Source organism: Rattus norvegicus, chromosome 18 (assembly GCF_021556685.1).
Source record: "Rattus norvegicus strain SHRSP/BbbUtx chromosome 18, alternate assembly SHRSP_T2T, whole genome shotgun sequence".
Lineage (NCBI taxonomy): Eukaryota > Metazoa > Chordata > Mammalia > Rodentia > Muridae > Rattus > Rattus norvegicus.
In genome coordinates, this window is record NC_141551.1 from 28350171 (window position 1) to 28373245 (window position 23075).

The 23075-nt window shown below is 34.6% G+C and overlaps 1 protein-coding gene and 1 long non-coding RNA gene across 6 annotated transcripts in view; one reads left to right on the top strand and one right to left on the bottom strand.

Moving 5' to 3' along the window:
• Nucleotides 1-23075, top strand: part of Ankhd1 (ankyrin repeat and KH domain containing 1) — a 98569-nt gene that overhangs the window by 48574 nt on the left and 26920 nt on the right. For 2 of the 5 annotated variants that reach the window (NM_001415723.1, NM_001204053.2), the window contains exons 11-18: nt 2288-2375; nt 3567-3694; nt 4315-4458; nt 5161-5263; nt 13854-14609; nt 21605-21750; nt 21892-22003; nt 22667-22812. In NM_001415723.1, the coding sequence (NP_001402652.1) occupies nt 2288-2375; nt 3567-3694; nt 4315-4458; nt 5161-5263; nt 13854-14609; nt 21605-21750; nt 21892-22003; nt 22667-22812 (1623 nt within the window). The remainder of the gene's footprint in view (nt 1-2287; nt 2376-3566; nt 3695-4314; nt 4459-5160; nt 5264-13853; nt 14610-21604; nt 21751-21891; nt 22004-22666; nt 22813-23075) is intronic. The other 3 variants (XM_087591998.1, XM_087591999.1, XM_087592000.1) reach the window with 2 other exon arrangements.
• On the bottom strand, nt 17326-22584 carry LOC147999734 (uncharacterized). The gene is made up of 2 exons (XR_015642888.1): nt 18872-22584; nt 17326-18764 (listed from the first exon to the last, which is right to left on the bottom strand). It is a non-coding gene; the product is annotated as an uncharacterized LOC147999734 (long non-coding RNA).

Below are 23075 nucleotides of genomic sequence, written 5' to 3' on the forward strand. Positions count from 1 at the left end.
GCTCAGTGGTTAAGAACACAGACTGCTCTTCCAGAGGTCATGAGTTCAATTCCCAGCAACCAGATGGTGGCTCACAACCATCTGTAATGAGATCTGGTGCCCTCTTCTGGCCTGTAATCACATGCAGGCAGAATGCTGTACATAAAGTAAATAAATCTTTAAAAAAAAAAAAAACCCCTATGCTTATAAGATTATAGTCTTTAATAGTTAGAGTTGTTTTACATGAAAATGCACCTGAAGTACCAGTGAGAAGGTCTTCTACAAGTTCTTCACAGACAAATGTGATTCCTTTTTTTAGGATAGGATCTAGAAGTTCTTTTTCCTTTCTTAGGCTAATAGACAGGAGGACAGGAAGAATATTTTGGAGAGCATAGTTTCAAGCCAAGGATTAGATGATAGTGGCTTTTGATGCTTACAAACTGCCACCATATAGAATTGATTGGGATATCTGAATTGAAGCTAAGAAATTAAAGAACTTTGTTGACTGACAAAGAAACTCCTCTTCAGTTTGAAAATATTATGATACTTGGTGATGGGATTTGTATTTTTAGTGGCTTATTTCCTTAGTATTACTTACCATACATGGTATTCTAAAAAAAAAAAAAAAAAAAAAACTCCCGGAAGTACAAACTTAAAAGTTATTTTTAGTGAATCTTTTTTTTGGGGGGTTCTTTTTTTCGGAGCTGGGGACTGAACCCATTTTTAGTGAATCTTAAATTTAACTGAGCAACCTTCTACTCATATTAATGTCTTGATTAAATATCACAAGCAAAGTACACATGAAGTAGAAGAAGTCTAGTTGGTAAGTGAGTCAGCTCAAATATAAGAATGTTTTTGTAGCTGGGCGTAGTGGGAATCCCAGTACTGGGGACAGAGGTGGTAGGTCTCTGTGAGTTTGAGGTGGCACAGTCATTTAAAGCTGAAACTGGAGTATTGAAAATAAAATTCAGTTTTGTAATGTATGGCAAGAAGTGTAAGGTGGCAGTGGAAATGTGTATTTCTGACAAGTTAAAAAGAAGGAAAAATATCAGTGTCAGGAGCTGTTATTTAAATTAAAGTAGTGGATACAATAAATATTGTCACAAATTGCGTTAACTTTCTTTTTTAAAACAGATGTGAGTACTGAGTACTAATAACATCAAAAAGTATATTCAAGCTAGGCATGGGAGTTATTTCTGCAATCCCAGTATTTAGGGGGCTACAGCAGGAGGACTGTTATGAATTCAAGGCTAATTTGGGCTCTACAGAATGAATTCAAGGCCAACTTTGGTATAGTGTGAGATTGTCTCACAACAAAGCCAAATAATAATAAAAATATTGTGCTCAAGATTGATTTGATTACCTGTTTATAGTAAGACAGGGAGCTGCTGACGAATTTCTGTTGAAAGCTGTTCTGGTATTTTACATATAATAAATATTTACATAGCCTTGTTTATTAAACCATACATTTTAAGTTTAAATGAAGCCAACAAAAGGAAATAAGTATATAGGTGACTTTTCCCCATTATTGTTATTTTGCTTTAATTTTTTAACATTTATTTAATTTAACATTTATTTATTGTGTGTATGCATACATGCACATTACTCATTCTTGTATCTGGCAAACTTCCTAGAGAAGGACAATGATCTTCCTGCTAAGACTATATCTTGCCTTTTAACTTTTCAAGTGTTTAGTTTCTATTCTAAGATATTCTGTCTAGTGGTATATTTTTGTTCCCCTTTACTCATAAAATACTATGATTTTCTTTAGTTCAGTTTTCATCTTTTGGTAGAAATCCTAATTGTGTGTGCATGTGTGTACATGTGTACGTGTGTACATGCATGCCACTACATATATGGAGGTCAGAGGACAACTACAGAAGTTTATTCTCTCCTTTCACCCTTTAGTAGAATTTTTAATGGGTTTTAATAAACTAATCAGGATTTTAAAAATCTCCTTAGGAACTTATCTCCCTTCCTCCCCAACACACACAAACAGTTCACATTGAATAAAGAAAAATAACTTCTTAATCCTATTGTAATTAGAAAATTTAAGTTATTGGGAATCAAACTAAACATTAGTTTTATTATCTTTAAAGGTTATTGTTGGGTATGCAAGGTTGAAACTTGCCCATGATAAGTCATGCCACCTAGTGTAACTGAGATGAATCTGTACATTAGAGGAATTGAAGTCGGTAGTTGAAATGTCCACATGACTAAGTACCAAATCCTCACTGTTTATATCATTAGTATTAAGTTCTTAAAATAAATATTTAGTTGACTGATTTATTTTCTGTTTCTTTAATAGGAACATGAATCTGAGGGTGGAAGAACACCTTTGATGAAAGCTGCAAGAGCTGGTCACTTGTGCACTGTTCAGTTTCTTATTAGCAAAGGTAAAGCAAGTTCAGAAAGTGGTTGTTTCCAAAAGCCTTCCATTTCTGAGAAAAACAGTGGTAAAAATAATCAGACTTTTGTCAATGTATTGTATGTAGTAAACAACAGTTTGTGAGATGATTACTGAAATTTTTCCATTAGTCTTGAGTTTTTTCATCAGACAGTATATGATTGTTCCTGAAAACTGGAGAGGGTAAAAGTAAATAACTGCTCTTCTCCAGGAAACACTGAACACATTCAAGGCAATTTTGCTGCAGATGCAGGTGAGAGATGCTATACTTTTTGTCATACAATTGAATTAACAGCATACAAAAGTCTTTTTAAAATTATATCTCAAGACCTGTGCATAGATATGATGATTGATGTGTACCCTATTCCATCAGGCAGAAGCAAGTAGATGGATCTCTTTGAGTTTTTGGCTGGCTTAGTCTGACTGGCACGTAAGTTCCAGTTCATTCAGAGCTACACAGTGAGATCCCATCTCAAATAAGTAAATATTCCTTGAAACAATTGCATAAACAAGACCTATACAGTGACACTACCAATAAGTATCCCAACATGGATGGTGAATCTTACAAGGCCCAACCCCTTAAGATTAAGAGCTATAGGTAGTTAATGGATGCTGGTGTGAGGGGGTGATTATGAAGTGGATAACTTCTAGAGTTCTCTTATGCTTGTATAATTAAATAGAAAACCTAGTCATACCCATCAACAACTGCCAAGAGTATAATAAGAATTTTCAAGAATAGGAACACATTGAGGACTGCCTTTCTAGGTTGTCGGAGTTGCTAAATGATTGCATTGTCTAAATTTATTATTAAACAATAATCTCATGTTGTACTAGAAGATCATTAATTATATTGTCTTATCTTTCTTAAAAAAGATTTTTTTAATACAATCTGGGATTGTGTTTAGCTGAAGATTAAATAAAATACAATAGTACTTTGTTTTTGTTTTGTTTTACATGATATCGTTTAGAGTCACTTGATGGGACTTTTGGTTTGTGAATAAAGTTCTATTTCTTGATCTGATTCTAGTGACACAGGTGTGTTCACTTTGTGAAAATTTCAAGCTATGCACCTATGAATTACACTATTTTATATCTGTATTATACTTGGAAAAAAATCTTTAAACAATATTGTAAATTGGCTTGATTTTACCTTTGTTAAGATTATGGTTTTTCTTTAAAGGTGCCAATGTGAATAGGGCTACAGCCAATAATGATCACACAGTAGTGTCACTGGCATGTGCAGGAGGCCATTTGGCAGTGGTTGAACTACTCTTGGCTCATGGAGCTGACCCTACTCATCGACTTAAGGTATTCCATTCTTTTTGTTTCATTTTTGCTTTTTTGAAGCAGTGTTTCTCTGTAATTCTGGCTGTCTCTGCACCTCACTATGTAGACCAGACTGGTCTCAAACTCCCAGAGATCCTCCTGCCTCTGCCTCAACAGGAGCTGGTATTGAAGGCATGCATAACCACACTCAGTTCAAGGCATTCTGTTTAGCATAGTGTATAAGAAATTCCAGCTGAGTATGGTGGCATATGCCTATAACACTGTTAGTAGGAATGCCAAAGCAGTACTTATGTCAGTTCAAAGCCAGCATGGGAAACATACCGAGACTGAATCAAGAAAAAATAAACCAGCAAACAACCCCCAACAAATAATAAGATATATTATTATTAAAGGTTTGCTTGATAGTGCTTTTAGTGCTTGATATTTGCTACTATTAATGAGATTTCAGCTGCCTGTGGTGGCATAGCCAAAACAGCAGGATTACCTTGAATCCAAAGTAAGTTTTGGGCTAAATAGCAGGACTGTGTCTCAAAACCTGAAAGTAAAAATACATTTGATTTTTTTATATGACTTACTAAGTAATTTTATCAGAGTCTAAGAATAAATTTATAAAGAATTAACTATGGCCAATTCTTTCTTAGGATGGATCAACAATGCTTATTGAAGCTGCAAAAGGTGGCCATACTAATGTTGTTTCTTATCTGTTGGATTATCCAAATAATGTTCTGTCGGTTCCCACCACAGATGTGTCTCAACTTACCTCTCCGTCACAAGATGAATCTCAGGTAGAGTAAAATAGACTATTTCTTGATAAAAGTATTCTTTGAAAGTTTTTGTTTAATGAAAGCAGTAGATCTTTTCTATTAAGTTATCCTGGAAGTTCATAGTCTTCTCCAATAAATATGTTGGAATTTTATTTTCTCTTTTACTCAAATAAAACTTGAACAAGAGTAAATTGGCCAGTACATAGTGAGTATGTGATTTGTACTTCTCACTAGAATTGGGACTGTAAAGCTTTCACTTGAGCAAGTGATAATAATATTATTTAACCTAAATCATCAAACACATAGATTGTCTTCAATCTTTTTATTTAGTAAATAAATTATTCTTTGGTGAAGGCATAAGAAAAAATTTTAAGCTCTAATAAATAAAGTAAGGGGGAGGGAGAGTTGGTTCAGCAGTCAAGAGCACTTGTCCTCTTGCAGAGGACCTAGTTTCTGTTCCCAGCACCTTCATGGTGGTTCACAATCATCTGCACCTCCAATTCTGGAGCTCCTGTGCCGCCTTCTGACTTCAGGAGCACCAGGCTCACATGTGGTTTGCATACATATATTCAGGCAAACACTTATATACATAAAATAAATCTAAAAAAGAAAGAGGTGAATGTTACTTTATATGAAGAAAAAATAAAGCAATATGTGTTTTGTTTATGGAACTTCATTTTCTTATGTGATCTGAGATGACTTTTTTCTGAGTTGATGTTTTAGGTTCCACGAGTACCCATACACACACTTGCCATGGTTGTGCCTCCCCAGGAACCTGACAGAACTTCGCAGGAGACGTCTACTGCCCTTTTAGGAGTACAAAAAGGTTAGTTGTTGAATTATTTTCCTTAAAACTGGTATTTTTCAACTAGTTAATAAATTTACTTTAATAGTACAGAGATATTTAATGTACCTGTGTCTAATTGAGATACATAACTTTGACAAAGGTCAGTACTATGAGAGGATATTTAAAATAGGAAAGTCCTATATACCAGAAAAATGCCTTTCTGTTTTCCTGTTAACATACTACTAGATGTAGTTTTCCATTGGCCAAAAGTAAAATTACTTAAGAAATAAATTAAGCTTTTTAGTATACTAAGGCAAAAAATTTGCCAAACCTTTTTTTTTTTCCTACCTGATAGCTCTTGTTTTGTTTATCAAGATGGCCCGGAACTCAGTAGTTACACCAGGCTGGGCCTGATCTTGTGGCAGTCTTTCTGCCTCTGTCTTAGTTATAGAAGGATGAGTATTGCTATGACACCCATCTTGTATTTGACAATATTTTAGCCAAACTGTAGTTTAATAATAAATGTGTTGGCTACCTAGTAAATCTTTACAGTATCAATTTAATTAATGAGAAAGAGGTTGAAGAATTGCATTCAGTTTATGTAATGCTGGAATATAGTGGGTGAGCTAAAGAAATAATTATCAGCCTATGAACTTGGATGATTAATTATCGAAACATATATGAATAAAATCCAGATGACTTTTTTAATGAGTTAAATTCATCTTGTTAATGAATTAACCCAACCTGACCTGGAACTTTCTATGTAGCCTAGGCTACCCTCATTCAAGCTTATGGCAGTCCTCTTGCCTCAGCTTCCTGAGTACTAGGTTTATAGGCTTGAACCCCAAATAATTATTAATAGGCATATACACTGTTTGAAGGATTCAAGCTTATTAGCTCTGGTTTAGTTCTTCTATCTTTTCATTTGTAGATATGAAGTGTCTTCTTTTGATAATTTTATGTTGTAATATCTGAGTTTGCTGAAGTAATTTCTAGGCTACTATAAACTACATAAGATTTGGAACTATTGGATAGTACTGAAACATTTATGTAGCATACATGAGGCCCTGGTTTTTAAGACCAGTAGCATCTGTCCAAAGAGCTTAACATAAAAAATTTTAGGAAGATATCTTATTTAGTGTATTGTAAATAAAAGACTATTAAGAACTAAATAAGTATGTTAATGTAGCCACCATGCCTTGCTTCCTGCTATTTTTAATCTTAGCAGATAAAAACATAATTTTTAAAGGAATCTGAGCAGTGTAACCCTTTTCTAAAATATTTTTAAAGTACCTCTGTTTTTGTTTTTGCTTTTTCAGATTAAAAAAATTATTACTGTATTCATGTGTTTGCATGAGATGTGTGTGGGAATACATGTGCATAGTAAATATATGGAAGTCAGAGGACAACTTTATGGAATGGGTCTCTCCTTCCAACTTTACTTAGGTTCTAGGGATCAAACTCAAGTCACCAGACTTGCAGCAACAGCCTTTGCCTTCTGGGCTACTTTACTGATTCTATTTTTCTGGTTTGTTTGAGATAGAATCTCATTGTAAGACAACTCCACTATCTTCCCACTATCCTCCACTATCTGTGCTTCCCAAGTACTGGGATTACAGGCGCATACCCTGTATGTACCGGATCTGTTTTTGTGTTTGAATGGCTAAACCCTATAAAAGACTGTTAAGAATTTAATATTTAATGGGAAAGCACTTTTAAAAGTTCACATAAGGGGCCTAAGAGAAGTGTTTAATTCCCAGTACCCACATGGCAGCTCACAACCATCTGTAACTCTAAGATCTGATACCTCACATATATGTACATGCAGACAAAGCACCAACGCACATAAAACAAGTAATTATTTTAAAAACTTTATACAAAACCACAAAATAACCAAAAAATGATCTAGACGAAAGTTCAGAGAGGAATTAGAACATTTTAAATACTGAGCTAATATGTAGGCATCAGAAAACCTTGGGATTTCTTTATGTTTGTATTCATGAGTAATGATTTGGTTTAGAAGCTGTCTTATACTAGGAATCTATTTCCTCCTTTCTAGTTTACTATTTTACTAAATGGTATAAAAATTAACCTTGTAAAGACACTTTTTACTAAATTATTAAGAAAGGAAAATAGTTAACATTTATATTTAAATATAGGCATTTCCTCTTAGCTACCTAATAATTATAAAGGATCAAATTGTGGTAATTTATTGGATTAAGCTATCAGGTTAGTAAAAATAAAATCAGACTCTTCATAGAGTATATGTCCCTCTAAATTCTGTTTTGTTTTGGTTTTTAAGTTACCTGAAGGCTGGGAAGTAGCTTTGTGGTTAAGATTGCTACTCTTCCAGAGAACTAGAGTTTGTTCCCAAGACCTGTGTTAGGCAGCTCACAAGTACTTATAGCTACAGTTCTAAGAGATTCAGTACCCTTTTTTTGACGTGCATGGGCACATGTACACATAAATAAAAGTAAAATCTTTCAGAATGAAAAAGTCACTTGAGATGGGTATAGTAATACAAGTCTTTATTCCATCACTTGGGAAGCAGAGGCAGGTAGATCTCTGAGTTTGAGGCCAGCTTAGTCTACATAGCAAGATCCAACCTAACTAGGACTATGTAACAAGAATCTGTTTTGAAAAAAAAAGTATAAGGATATTCATTTTAGATATAAATAAAATTCCATCTTAACAGAAAGATGTATTAAGTTTTTAAAATTACATCTTATTTATCTTGTGGGGGGTGGGGGTGGGGAGGGTTGGAGATCATATTGCTGGGTTGCCCTAGTATGTAGAAAGCCCTGGGTTCAATAGCTAACACTGTAAGTTTGAATTTTATTTTTCTTCCTATTCTTTGTGGTATTGAGTATTGAATTCAGAATCTCACACACAGTAGGCAAACACTTTATAACTGAAGTGAATACCCTTAGCCTAACATATTTTTTGTATAGCTCAGACCTTTTTGAGAAGTACTTTATTTTCTGAGAACTTTATAGTACTTCATTGCCTCTTCCTTCTGACTTGTCACTTCCCCTTCAGACTCGAAATGTAGGTTTGAATTAATCACCCAGTTACTTGTCTTTTATGACTCTACTGTTTTATTTTTTTGTATTATTTTTACTTTTCATTTTTTTCCAGTGTGTCTGAAGTCCATATTATTTGTCTTATAAGTTCTTATAAAATGTTCACTATTGTTCTTTGTGTGTGTGTGCATGTATGCATTGAAGGAGGGAAGAGGTTGATGTCAGATTTTTTTCCTGTATCATTATTTTGAGATAGGACCAGTCCCTGAGTTTAGAGCTCACCAATTTGACTAGTCTAGCTGACCAGTGGCCTCGGTGATAACTCCTGTCCCCCCATTGGTGAGCTTACTGCCTAGGCTTGCTTACACAGCTTTTTATGTGGGTGTTAAGGAGCCAGATTCAGGTCTTCATTACTGTCCACATCTACTCTGTGTGTGAGTGAGTGAGTGTGTAGAAATTCCCAAACAGGAAAAATACGTGCCACCTCACCTTCAGTGTTGTTTATTAGAGTCAGTGTCATGAATATTCACAATCTTTAAAAATTTATTTATTTTATTTTATATGAGTACACTGCAGCTGTCTTCAGTCACACCAGAAGAGGGCATAGGATCCCATTACAGATGGTTGTGAGCCACCATGTGGTTGCTGGGAATTGGACTCAGGACCTTTGGAAGAGCAGTCAGTGCTCTTAACCTCTGAGCCATCTCTCCAGCCCAAATGCTCACATTTTTATGGAAAACCTGTCAATGTTGTAGTTAAAGGGGAATGCTCTGTAAACTTTACTAATATCACTCCTAGTTTTTAATCATGTAATCATGCTTATGTAAGTTTATGCATGCTCACCTAATAATGTGCTTTTACATATAATTGCTTTTAGAAAAAGAGATGGGTTGGATGAATCTGTTACCGTGAACCACAGATGGTCTATCTTTAGATATTTTAATTAAGAGATTTCCATGTTAAAACTGTAGGTAACGAATATTTTCTTTTGATCTTATATTTTTATTGCACATTTTACTAATTAGTTGACATAGATTTAAAAATAATAGGGTTGTTCATCACAGTAGAGAGTTAAATATTTAGCAGATGCATACCTCACTTACCTATTATTCACAAAAATAAATAAGTTAATTAATGTACATCAGTGATGGGGGAATGTAACTCAATGGTAAAACATTTACTATGCACAAGACCCTCTCCAACACTGCCACAAAAGGAAAAGATCTGGGAATATAATAACTCAGTGATAGAATGCTCACCTGTCATGCACAAAACCCTCAGTTAATATCCAGCAACAAAACAACAATAAATGTGATTTTAAACTGCTATAGACCACAGTTCCTAATGTACACTTTTTGAGTTTTGTTATTAGGAAGGGGGAAAAGCTTAGAAGGAAAAAAAATGTAGGATAGAGACCAAACCAAAAGAGATGGTGACTACTCTAAATTGTACTAGACATGTCAACTGCATGATATCCATGTACAGATTCTTCTCTCTGTGTGTGCTCACTGTCAGATATATATATCAGATTTATATTTCTGATACATATTTCATTTACATATCTGATATATATCAGAAATATATATCTGACAGTGGGAAATGTTTGAAGAACTTGGAAATCTTATTTTCTGCATCTTTTAGTACTTCATATTAAAATTTTATTGTCAATGAGCCCTTGTCAATATTTCTACTCACTAGCTGGTATTTCTATAGCTTCAGGTGGCATTCTGTTTTTTACCACCCTTGGTTTATTGAGCTATAAATTGTGTTAATGCTTTGATGTGTCCCTATCTAGATAGTTCTAAGTTTCTAACTTTGGATAGTTCAACTATTGACTATTTCAAGGAAAAAAACTTTTTATGTATTACATTTTAAATTTTTATGTTTTCTTTTTTTAATGTATGTGTATATGTATGAGAATCAAAGGACAGTTTGCGCAGGTTGATTCTCTATTTCCAACACATAGGCCCCAAGATTCACCTCAGGTTGTCAGATGTGCAGCAGTGTCATTTTGCTGGCCCATTTTATACATAAAAAATTATTTTTAAATTTAATGTGTATTCATGTACACTGATTATATTTATGTCTACTATGTGCATGCAATGTCCATGAACACCAGAAGAGGTGTTGACTGTCTGGAACTAGTGTTACAGACAGTTTGTGAGGTACCCAAAACAGGTGCTGGTGGAAACTGAACCCAGGTCCTCTAAAAAGCAGCTCCATCCTACCCTTTAATGCTCTCTCTGTACCTCTCTGGTCTATGAAATGTCACTTGTACTATTTCTAATATGGTTGAGCATATCCTTACTCTATCCTTCTGTCCTTAGCATTCTTCTCTTATTGTGGATCGTCATCTGGGCAGCCTTAGTTCTAGTACAAGAGCAGCTATGTTTGGAAAGTTTTAAGGAAAACTCCTTTATATTTATTCTGCTTATGTCATTGCATTTATTCATGAAGCTGAAATTTTTTACTTGTATTGTGCTAAGGATTTATATAGCTCTTTGTGACAGTTTTACCTTTTCCTTTCTTGTTAATTGTTAAAATGTTTGGCTTCTGTCAAGTCTTATGAAAGTAATAATCAAATAATCTCTCAAATCTGATAGAAAGAATAGTCTTTTCCCACCACTTCGTTCAAGTAGGAATATGAAATTAAATATGACGTGCTTTTCAAATTTTGCGTTAAGAAGTAAGTAGGCCTCTGAAAATAATTGCATCGTGATACTGAAAGTGGTCTTCTGACCTTGCTAAAAATAGTATCCAGGGGGAAGCCTTGGATTGTTTTCATAGTTAAAACATATATGTATATATTTGAACTACCTAAAGTTTTTTATTTAATTTTTTTAGAGACATGGTCTTAATTGTGTTGGCCTAGTGTTATAAATGTGTGCTACCAGGTCTGGCATGTAGTTCTAAGATCTCTGATTTATTTTCTTTTAGTGTGTAAGTCTTGAGAATGATTGTAAGCTTGAGAATGGTTTAAACTTGAGGATGGTTTTTCTTTTAAAATATCTTATGTTGGGGCTGGCAAAGTGGCTCAGAGGGAAAAGGCATTTGTCTCCTAGCCTGATGGCCTAAATTTGATTCTACGTGGTAGATGGAAACTGACTTCTGCAAGTTGTCCTCTGACCTCCACAATACTATGTGACATGTGAGCACACACACATCCTTTCTCTCTTTTTCTCCCACTTCCTAAATAAATAAATAAGCAAACTGTTAGGGAAAAAAATACCTTAAATGTGATTATGTATACTTGTAACTCCAACATTCAAGATACTGGAGCCCTGGGATTGTGAATTTATGGCCAGCCAAATGAGACTCAGTTTCACACAAAACAAACAAACATCTTAAAATGATGACCCCTGTTTTATATATGCTAACTACAATTCAGAATAATCAGCTGTTTTACCCAGTTTTTTTGTTTGGTTGTTTGGTTGGTTGGTTTTGTTTTGTTTTTATAGCTTCTTTGGGGACTGGAGAGATGACTCTGATATAAAGCAATTGTTGGGTACCAGGTTCAACTCCAATGCCCATGTAGCTGCTCTGATAACTTGAGTCCCAATGGACTCAACACCCTCTTCTGGCATGTACAGACATACTTACAGGCAAAACATCCATATACATAAAATAAGTAAATAAAAATTTAAAAACATAGCTTAAACTAAACTGTCAAGCTCACTCTTTTTAAAATATGTAGTATAGTATGTTTTGTTAAACTGGCCAATTTCTATGAGACTTATCATCAAGTTTCCTGGAGTCCTCATTATTGTTACTTTTGTGACATTGAAACAGTCTCACTAGGTAGCACAGGCTGTCTCAGAGTCCCTTTCTTTTGCTTCAGCCTCCTGGTTGCTAGGATATCAGGCATCCAGTGCTCCATACAGTTCTCACTTAGTTTTACTAGTTTTTTTTTTTTTTTTTTTTTTTTTTTTTTTCTGGAGCTGGGGACCGAACCCAGGGCCTTGCGCTTCCTAGGCAAGCGCTCTACCACTGAGCTAAATCCTCAGCCCCTTTAATAGTTTTACTACCCACAAAAGATCTTTTTGCATTTGAACCTTATTCTTATTGCCTCTCCCAAAGCCATACTTCCTTCTGTATATTTGCCTTTTCTCTGTAAACTTTATTTTAAGTGAAATTTTGCAATATTATAATTTGTATCTGGATCCTTTCACTTATCAGGGGTTCGAAGTTCATCTACGTTGTTAGATGCATTAGTAATTTGTCCCTCTCCCCCACAAGTAGTCCTATTTCTTCCTGAATAAGATTCAGCCTTGAATTTGCTCAAACAAATCAAGTATATTAAAATTTTTATTTATCCCCTTTGGTTAGGACTGTTAATACTTTTCAACAGACTTGTTATAAGGGAGAAATAAATATATTTTATAACTTTAAAAAATTTTTCCTTTTTAAAATATATTACTGTTTTTCCTATATGGAATATCCCTATTAATAACACTCATTGTTTCTTAGGTGGATGTTATTTATAAGGTTTATTTAAAATTAGTTTAAGTTATCCTTTGTGGTATAAATTTAATATAGTGTTTAGTTACAAAGATACTAAAGTTAAATCTTTGTTTTATTGAGAACAAGGTTCCTGGTAGCTTTATCGAGCCTCAAACTCAGCTATATAACTGGATATCACCCTTAATCCCTGATTCTTCTACCCTGTGTTTTACAAGCATATGGGCTCCATGCCTAGCTAAAGAGGACATTATCTTAAGAAACCGATTTCACAGTGTATTTCAATGTAAGAATATAACTTTGCCAACTTCAAAAAATATTTGCCCACTTTCTTCTAATGGAGTAAATTTTACTTGTATAATCATTCCTAAAAGAATTGTTCTGAAAGAACAATTAAACCAATATTAATATTCCAAATGCCATTTTGAGTCTGGTTTAAAATTGATACTTTTTTTTTCTTTTCTTTGTTGTTTTCTTGTACCAAGATATTCACTATGTGGTCCTGGATAACTTACAGAATTTTATATTTTATAAATTTAAATTATAATATTATAAATTTTATAGAATTTATTATATAGAATATTCTGTCCTGGAACTGCGATCTCTCTGCCTGCCTCTGCCTCTGAGTGCTGTGATTAAAGGCATGTACTAGCACACTCAACTAGATTTAAAAAGTCCAGTGATCAACAAAATTCTGAGGTTCTTTTATTCCTACTTTTCTCTTTGTACTATCATAATTTCCAAATTCTTCCTACACTTAAAAGTGTAGTTTTCAATTTTTGAGTTGATAACATTCCAGTTTATGTTGTGTGAAAACAGATGAGATAGTACAGGTTTAATCTATTTCACACTTTTGAATGTGAATATGTGACTTTTGAATCATTCTATAGCATTACTTATAATTGGGGAAGGAAGTCTGGGAGAGGGGAGGGATATAGTTTTTTTTTTTCCCCCTGTGTGTTTTTGTTTTGGGGAATCTGGGGATTTGGGGTTTTTTGTGTGTTTTATTTCCTTCTTTCTCTCTGTCTCTCTGTCTATTTGTCTCTGTCTATCTCTGTCTGTCTGTCTGTCTGTCTCTCTCTCTCTCTCTCTCTCTCTCTCTCTCTCTCTCAGCATGGCACATTTTCAAACATTTTTCATGTGCTTAGGTGCATCCAAGCAGAAGTCCAGTTCTCTGCAGGTAGCAGATCAGGACCTACTGCCACCTTTTCACCCATACCAGCCTTTGGAGTGCATAGTAGAAGAGACTGAAGGCAAGCTGAATGAACTGGGGCAAAGAATTAGTGCTATTGAAAAAGCTCAGCTTAAGTCATTGGAGTTAATTCAAGGTGAGCCTCTAAACAAGGATAAGATAGAAGAACTTAAAAAGAACAGAGAAGAACAAGTCCAGAAGAAGAAGAAAATACTGAAAGAACTACAGAAAGTGGAAAGGCAATTACAGATGAAAACACAGCAGCAATTTACCAAAGAATACTTGGAAACCAAAGGTCAGAGAGACGCAGAGTCTCCACCCCAGCAGTGCTCTCACAGAGGAGTCTTTATGGCAGGGGAAGAAGATGGCAGTCTCCCAGAGGACCACTCTTCAGAATCGCCCCAAGTTGATACAGTCTCATTTAAAGATCATGGTATTGATAAGCAACAGTCTCCATCATCGGCAGAACAAATTAATTTTGTCCCAGTCCAGCCTCTATCATCTCCACAAAGTAACTTTTCCGGTGACTTAGGTTCTAATGGGACAAATTCTCTTGTGCTTCAGAAAGTATCAGGTAACCAGCAGATCGTAGGACAGCCTCAGATTGCAATTGCTGGACATGAGCAGGGGCTGTTAGTTCAAGAGCCAGATGGACTCATGGTTGCAACTCCAGCCCAGACGCTTACCGACACTCTTGATGACCTGATAGCAGGTGGGTTAAGAAATATATCTAAAATTCTTTCTCTTTAATCTATGTGCTCAACTTCTTTAATGCCCCTTCAAAAACACAATACTTTGTACTTTTAGTTTTAAAATTACTCTGATTCCTTAGGAATTTCGGGAGTGAAGTTAAGCCAAATGTGCACTAGCACATTATGGGTGTTTCCCTTTTGTATTTAAAAAACAAAACAAAACACATATCAAAGACAAAGAAATTAAGTTATAATCCTTTGGAAATTTGCTATCAAAGCCATTCTGTTACTTCCTTGGTAGGAGCACTCAGTAGAATCTCTTGTTAGGGCTTAGAAGTATGCAGCTCCAGTGACCCATTTAATTTTCTTGCCAATGAATTTCATATTTGGACATCAGAATTTTAAATGACACTGCTTTTTGTTATTAGACCAATTTAATTTTCTCTAAGTAAATGGGAAAAGCTGAACATTATATGGTGTAGAGTTTGGGTTCAGAAGATTAAAGTACATTTAAACTATTGTACTTGATGTTTGGAGATTGGAATTTTTGTTAACTCTTCATAAACAAGCATACAGACACACTTAAAAGTGTGCATGCATACATGGCACATTTGTGCACATACACACAAAAAGAGAAAGGACTGATAATCTAAAAGTTTATGTTTCTGTTTATTGTTGTGTGGAAAATTACAACTAGTTATGAAATGAGGTGCACAAGTTTACTTTCCCTTTCATTGTCCTTGCAGCAGTGGGAAAACAGTGCAATTAATCATTTACCTTCCTAAAGATGGCTGGTGAGTGTATCACCTCCATGAGAGCCCAGTTCAGAATTGCAGCCAGAATGGCTGTTGACAGTGGATGAAGACCAAGAACTAAGATGTAGCTGGAGTGATATTCAAAGGCAGGCCAGTCCTCTGTCTCTTGATTGCAACATTTTTTTCCTTATTGTTGTCTGTTTCCTCTTGTCATATTCTCCTCCCCATCCCACCCCAATTATACTATCCCAGTTTCCTTTCTTCTTTTGTGAGCCTGTAGTCTTCCTGATCTTTACTAAATCTTTTAAAATGTGGAATAAGATTAAATCAGGAATTTTTGTTGAGTATATGTGTTATTTCCATTGGTTATAGATGTAATTTTGCCATTGAGGCTTCTCTGCCATGTAATAAATAGTATTGTGAAGAAGAAAAATGTCTAATTTTCTTAAAATTCAAATGCTGCGAAATATTTTAAGGAGTTAGGATTGTTATTCTTTAATTTGAATTTTTATATTTTGTGGTTCTTCTTAAGAAGTCAAGTTTATTTTAACCACAACAGTGCTAAAGGAAACTTGTAGTTAACTTTATGGTAATTTTACAGATGGTTCTTGAAAGTGTTTATTTTACTATAGTATTTTTAAATAGAAAAGATCTTTTACAGAGTTCACATGAAACTTAAAAATTACCTTAGAAAATATTTTAGTGTTATGTTAATTGACGTAATAAAACTTAGACCTTAAATACTCATCACATTCTAAATAACTTAAATTGCCAAATAAAAAGCTCTATTTTATGAAGTTTATCTGTTTTGAAATACATGGTGATAATTGTACTCTCTGTTGAAGATGATGACATGTCTCACTTAAAATTATTTTTTCCAAGTCTAATTTTCTTAATTCATGGTGTCAAAAATTACACAAGGTTAATAGCTAACTATAGTTGTAAAACTTTCAAGCATATCGGTAGGGTTATGGAGCAAGCCATAGGCAAAATTAATTCTACTTTAATTTATTCTTGTTAGTAATAGAGAAAATAGTATGTATTTTAAAGTTTCACTTGGGGATATATCCCTCCATAGGGAATGTAAATTTCCCTTTTTAAGAATGTTTTCTCATTATTGCTGCTCTACTCTCAAAATATTGTCATGTTAATTGATGAATTGTTTAAATATATATACATAGCTTATTAATGTCATAACTCATGTCATTTACTCAACCTATAGCATGTAATCTTAGATATGTCAAATTCTATAGTCCTAAACAGAATATTCAATCTTGATTAGGAACAAGCCACCTCAAATCTCTGTCTTCTGAAAGCATTAGGCTTTTATCAGTTATAATAACAAGTGATCTTAAAAGTTAAAATGTTTATCTAATTTATATGAAATTGTATATGATATGCTCATGGAAGCAGTTATTACAACTTTTATTTCTAATATTATGTTTATGTTTTGTTAATTTTCTTTAGTTTTAATAGCCACTTATATACTTCCTTGAATTTTTTTTAAAAAATTACTTCTTGATTGACACCTGTAATCCTAGTACTTGGGAAGTAGGCACAGGAGGATCAGGGGTTCAGAGTCATCCTAATTACATGTTAAGTTCAAGGCCAGTCTAGGACATACTGTCTTAATTAAATAAAAAGAAAAGGGAGGAAAATACACTTCGATTAAAAACAAACTGGAAAATACTCTAGAAATTTAGAGCAATTTAAAGAAATGCAAAATAGCTTTGACTGTTGAGCAGTTGTAAAAGCATTCAATAAAATTTCATTACTATACAGAGGATTGATTAAAAGTCATTATCAATTTAGTATCTATGAAACACTATGTACCAAGCTTAGTGTTAGTTACTTTATTTAAACCATCTTAGGCTGTTTAAACTCATCCCACAAAATAGATTTTCCTATCTCAGTTCTGTTGGAAACTAAAGCTTTGAGAAAGGAAGTAGAGGCTATTTCCCCAGACTTTTTCCTGACTCAGGAGTTCCTTCTCATCTTTCTTTAATAAATCTACATCCATCTGCAAGAGGAGTAATATAGGGAGCTGCTAATTATTATAAAATTTTTACTTTGTTCAGCCATATTTAAGAACCTTAGTTAAAGCTAGGCATGGTGGTATAGCCTTAAATTTGGGAACTCACGAAGCAGAGGGAAGGCAGATCCCTGGGTTCCAAGCCAGCCAGAGCTACATTGTGAGATCCTGTCTGTAGAGAAAGAAAAAAAAGAGAAAAAAGAACCTTAGTTGTTATATTATGCATTTGATTTTTAATAAAAGTTGTGCATTTATCTTAAAATACTATTTCTTTCTTTTTTTTTTTTTTTTCTTTTTTTCGGAGCTGGGGACCGAACCCAGGGCCTTGCGCTTGCTAGGCAAGCGCTCTACCACTGAGCTAAATCCCCAACCCCTAAAATACTATTTCTTATATACTTCTAAATTCTATTAGAATAAGTCAGTCTTGTTCTTATATTAAAATTTGATGTGTATGTGAGTTAATATGGTTTTGTGTCTAATCAGTATTGCTGTTGGTACTCTGATGCACATGTTTATGTCACACTTTTAAGAGGGCCGGAGAGGTGGCTCAGCAGTCAAGAGCACTGGCTGCTCTTCAGGTCCTGAGTTCAATTCCCAGCAATCACATGGTGGCTAACAACCATCTGTGATGGTATCTGATGACTTCTTTTGGTGTGTCTGAAGAAAGCGACACATATATAAAATAAATAAATTTTTTTAAAAAAATCATAGTTTAAGTATTTGTTTTAAGTGACACTGCAATGATCATTGTGAAGTTTAAAAATAAAATATTAGGGCCTGCAGAGATGGCTCAGAGATTGAGAGCATTTACTGTCCTTCCAGAGTACCTAAGTTCAGTTCCTAGCGCCCATGTCAGGTAGCTCAACAACACCAATAGAACTTGGAATGGTGGCATTATGCCTTTAATCGTAGCTTTCAGGACACAAAGGCAGATGGCTATGTGAATTTAAGGTCAACCTTGTCTATATAAAGAGTTCCGGGCCAGTCAGGGCTACATAGTGTCTCTTACACATATACATACACAAAGATCAACCACTCCAGTGTTATGGGATCAGAATTTTAGCTATAGGTACCCCAACGTACATGTGATACATATACAACATAAATACAATAATTAAAAATAAAATAAGTTTTTTAAAAGAATTTGGAGATCCTCTTATTTCAGAGGGATTTATATTTTAAATAATAATTACCTTTGATGTTAATATTTTACTTTTAGGCTTTAATTTTGTTTTCTTTTTCAAGACAGGGTTTATCTGTGTGGCCCTGGCTGGCCTGGAATTTGCTCTGTAGACCAAGCTAGCCTCTCCCACAGAAGCAGAGGCTGGTAGGTCTCTGAGGTCCACCTGTTTGAGTCCTGGTGCTAAAAGAGTGTCACCACCACCCAGCTTAAGCTTTTTTTTTTTTTTTTTTTTTTTTTTTTTTTTTTTTGGTTCTTTTTTTCGGAGCTGGGGACCGAACCCAGGGCCTTGCGCTTCCTAGGTAAGCGCTCTACCAGCTTAAGCTTTAATTAAATGAAAGTGATCATTACTATGACATATACCAAATAATAGTCATAACATTTCTATTTTGTCACAAATGTTAGGGAAGTCCTCTATGTTCTTAGCACAGCCCAGTTTGTTTTTTATTGTTTTGATTTAGGGTTTCACTCAGTTGCTCAGTCCTTGGATTGAGCCTGTAACTAGGCAGGCCTTGAACTTGTGATCTTCCTGCCTTGGCCTGTGGATCAGCTGGATTGTATGACCAGGCCTGGTGCTGTTTTTTGGGGGTTAGGGGGAGCAGAGTCTCATGTAGTCTAGGCTAGCCTTAAACTCCTAATATTTCATGTTCTATCACCCAAGTATTAAGATTTACAGGTGAGTAGCACCATATTCATTAAGTGATTAAAACCTTGCAACATATTTTATTTCTCTAGTAGCAATAAAATTTTATGTTAAAATTTGTTATTCCATACTACATACAAAATTTTGCTTGGTTTCATAAAAAGTCAGGTCAAAATATTACACTTGGTTTTTCTATTGCCCTACTTTTGAACAGTGTAAAATTTTTAATTTGAATTGTATATTGATTTTTCTGTTGTAGTTTTCTGCTTCTGTCATTTTAAGAGACATTTTGTCCAGAGATAGGAAATGTTTTAAAAATTAATGAAAATGTCGTGGTTCTAAAGTATAATGTTCTTATACAACCTTTATAACTTTCATTTGTAATTAATCCTATTAAAGTCACTTTCCATGGAATGGTTCTGATTGTCATTATTACAGAGAAAATATCTTAGACTACTATAGCATACCATGTTTTGAAGTAATAGAGCTGTTGAATACACAGGAAATGTGTATATTTTAAGTAAGTTCTATAAAGGAGTCTTTCATAACATCACATTTTAGCTTTCTACTCTAGTCAAATACTTTTAAAAGAGATAACAGGAATAAACTGATAGAAATTTAATTCTTTTTTTAAGGTATATGTTAATAATTACAAGACCCACCACTGAAAATATAAGTCATTAAAGTGTTATATGTCAATCTAGTATGTTGTGGGGGTTGTTGGTTTTTGTGTAACAGTATCTGCCACTTAAATGGAATGACAAAAAGTTTTAAAGCTTTAAGTAATCATTCCTATTAATAGCTAGATAATTAAATGTTATTTTGTGGTGAATAAAGTTGTTGGAATTTATATCACCAATATGTTTTATATATTGGTGGGGAGAAGAAGGGATGGCTTATGTAGAATCAAACCCAGGCATATTAAATTTTGCTGAGTTATTTTAGCTTCTAAATTAAACTGGGAGTGGCACATACCAGTAATCCCAATGCTTGACAGTAGAGATGGGAGGATGAATAGTTCAAGACCAGCTTTAGCTGCACATCAGATTTGAGGCCAGCCTGGACTCGATGAGACTTTGTCTCAAAAAAAGGATAAATTAAAAAGCCGAAGTAAATTACTAAGTTGGATTTTATAAGCTTATTTCCATTGTGGAAATTTCCTATTCTATTGGTTATATCTTTTCTGAGTTTTTCTTTCTTGAATAGTAATAGTTATATTTTCCAATACAGTGAATAATAGTACTGAAAGAATTGTAAAATGTCCCATTTTGCATTTATTGAGCATTTACCTTGTGCCAGGTACTGTTAAGTCCTTTAAATACATTATCTCATAAATTACTAACCTTTTTTTCAAGATTAGTCCTACTTAACCCTTTGTGAGTCAAAGCAACATCCTCTGTGAAACAAAGATAGACAAAATAATTTCCAACTCTGTTTTCAACACCACATTTTGGGTTTGGGTTTTGACTTTGCTTTGCTCTGTAGCTTGGGATGACCTTGAACTCCTGACTTCCTCACCTCCCAAGTGCTAGAATTACAGGCAGGTATCACCATTCTAAACTGCAACTACAAGTTGACTTTCAGAAATAGATTTTTACCTAACTCAGAAATAAATAGTAGCTGGGCATGGTGGTACATGCTTTTATCCCAGCAGGTGTGTTTGAGCCTAAGGGCAGCATGCTTGTTGCATAGGGAATTCCAGGAAAACCAGGGCTGTATAGTGAGACTGTGACTCATCATCATCATCATCACCATCACCACCACCACCACCACCACCACCACCACCATCATCATCATCATCATCATCATCATCATGCTGAATTTTAAAAACACATTCCTTGCTGTTTGTTTATGTGAGGAATTATCTAACTCGTTGTACCACTTCTTTTTACTATTTACAGAATATTTTTGTCTAATTTTTGCAAATTAAGATAAACATTTTTGGTTGTTTTTTGAGGGATGTTCCATTCTAGCATTGACCTTGTGATCCTCTTGCCTTAGACTTTTGAGTCCTGAGATTACAAGTATGAATCACTATACCTGACTAAAAACTTAAACTGTGGAATGATATACTTCCTTGTAGTGTAAAATGCCACCATCTATTATATGTCTGCTATCAACAGGCCCTGTACTCAGTTACACTCACTATCTCTCAAGTGATCTTACCAAAAGCCTTTCAAGGCAGGTACTGTTATTATCCTTATTGTACCCACAAAGGGAGGCTCAAATAAGTTAAATAAACTGCATGAGTTCAGAAAGTCATCACTATAAGTTCTTCTGGCTCGAGAGCTTATGAGTTCACTATAATATGTTACTCAAATGGACATTAGTTTTACATGTTTTTCTATGTACGAACAGTATTATTCATTAAAGTGGAATTTAGCAATATAAATATTATTTTTCAGCTGTCAGTACCAGAGTGCCTGTTGGTTCAAACAATCCCTCTCAGACCACAGAATGTCCCACACCCGAATCCTGTTGTCAGACTCCAAGCAATATGGTTACCCCATCAATTCCCCCTGTGTATCCTTCCGTTGACATTGATGCACATGTGAGTAGATTTTATAAATTTATTTTCCGTGTTCTAATTTTTTCTGAAAGGGAAAAATTGTCATTGTACATTTATGAGGAAAAGAAATACTTTTTACTGAGAACTCTTTTGTGAATATATAAATACTTTTTCCCTCCTCAGACGGAAAGCAATCATGACACAGCTTTAACACTGGCCTGTGCGGGTGGTCACGAAGAACTCGTATCTGTTCTCATTGCTCGGGACGCTAAAATTGAGCATAGAGACAAAAAAGGTAGGCTCACTCAAAAATACCACTCACAGATGAGATCTAAGTATTTACACCACCCAAAATTGTAGAATTTTTACTATGAATAAGTAGTTTTCGTGTGTTTATGTGTGTGAATAATAAAGTTTTTTTTTTCAAGAGTTTCTCTGTGTAGCCCTGGATGTCCTGGAACTCAGCCTGTAGATCAGGCTAGCTACGAATGGAGAGATCCACCAGCCTCTGCCTCCCAAATGCTGGGATTAAAGGCATACACCACTACCACCTGGCTCTTATAGTTAGTGATAAAATATATTGGCAGTTTCCAGGCTCACTCATCTACTGAACCAAATACTTCTCTAAAAAGAAAAATCTAAACTAATTATTAGTGAAGAAGATAGAATAATAGGGCTGTGCTCTTGCCTTGCTTCTTCAGGCTCTATGCTCAAAAAACAAATTGCGAATGTCTTTGTCTTTGAGACTAAACTTTAATAGCTTTTGTTGATCTAGCATTTCCTTTTGTTTGTACGTTTTTCTCATTAACAAATTGGAATTTAGAGCATTTTGGTGCAAAATTGTTCATCAGCATCTGCCCTGAACTCTTTTAAATTAAAATAAAAAGGAATTGAAAACAATGACATTAAAGTAAGTAAAAACCCCAAATTTGTTAGAATTTTTTATTTTCTAATTTAGGTTTTACCCCACTGATCCTGGCGGCAACAGCAGGGCATGTTGGAGTTGTTGAAATCCTTTTGGATAAAGGTGGAGATATAGAGGCACAATCTGAACGAACTAAAGATACTCCGCTTTCTTTGGCATGTTCTGGTGGACGACAGGAGGTATGCTGACATTAATTTTCTTTTGTAAATATTTTGCTTATATATTTTTAATATGTATATGCTTAGTACTTTTTGAGATTTTTTTAATGTATGTTTAACACACACACACACACACACACACACACACACACACACACACACACACACACACATGCATATGGTTGCTTATGGAGCCAAAAGGGTTCAGATCTAGAGCTGAAGTTATAGATAGTTATAAGCTGCCGATTTGGGTGCTGGGGATGACTGAAGGTGGGTCCTCTGCA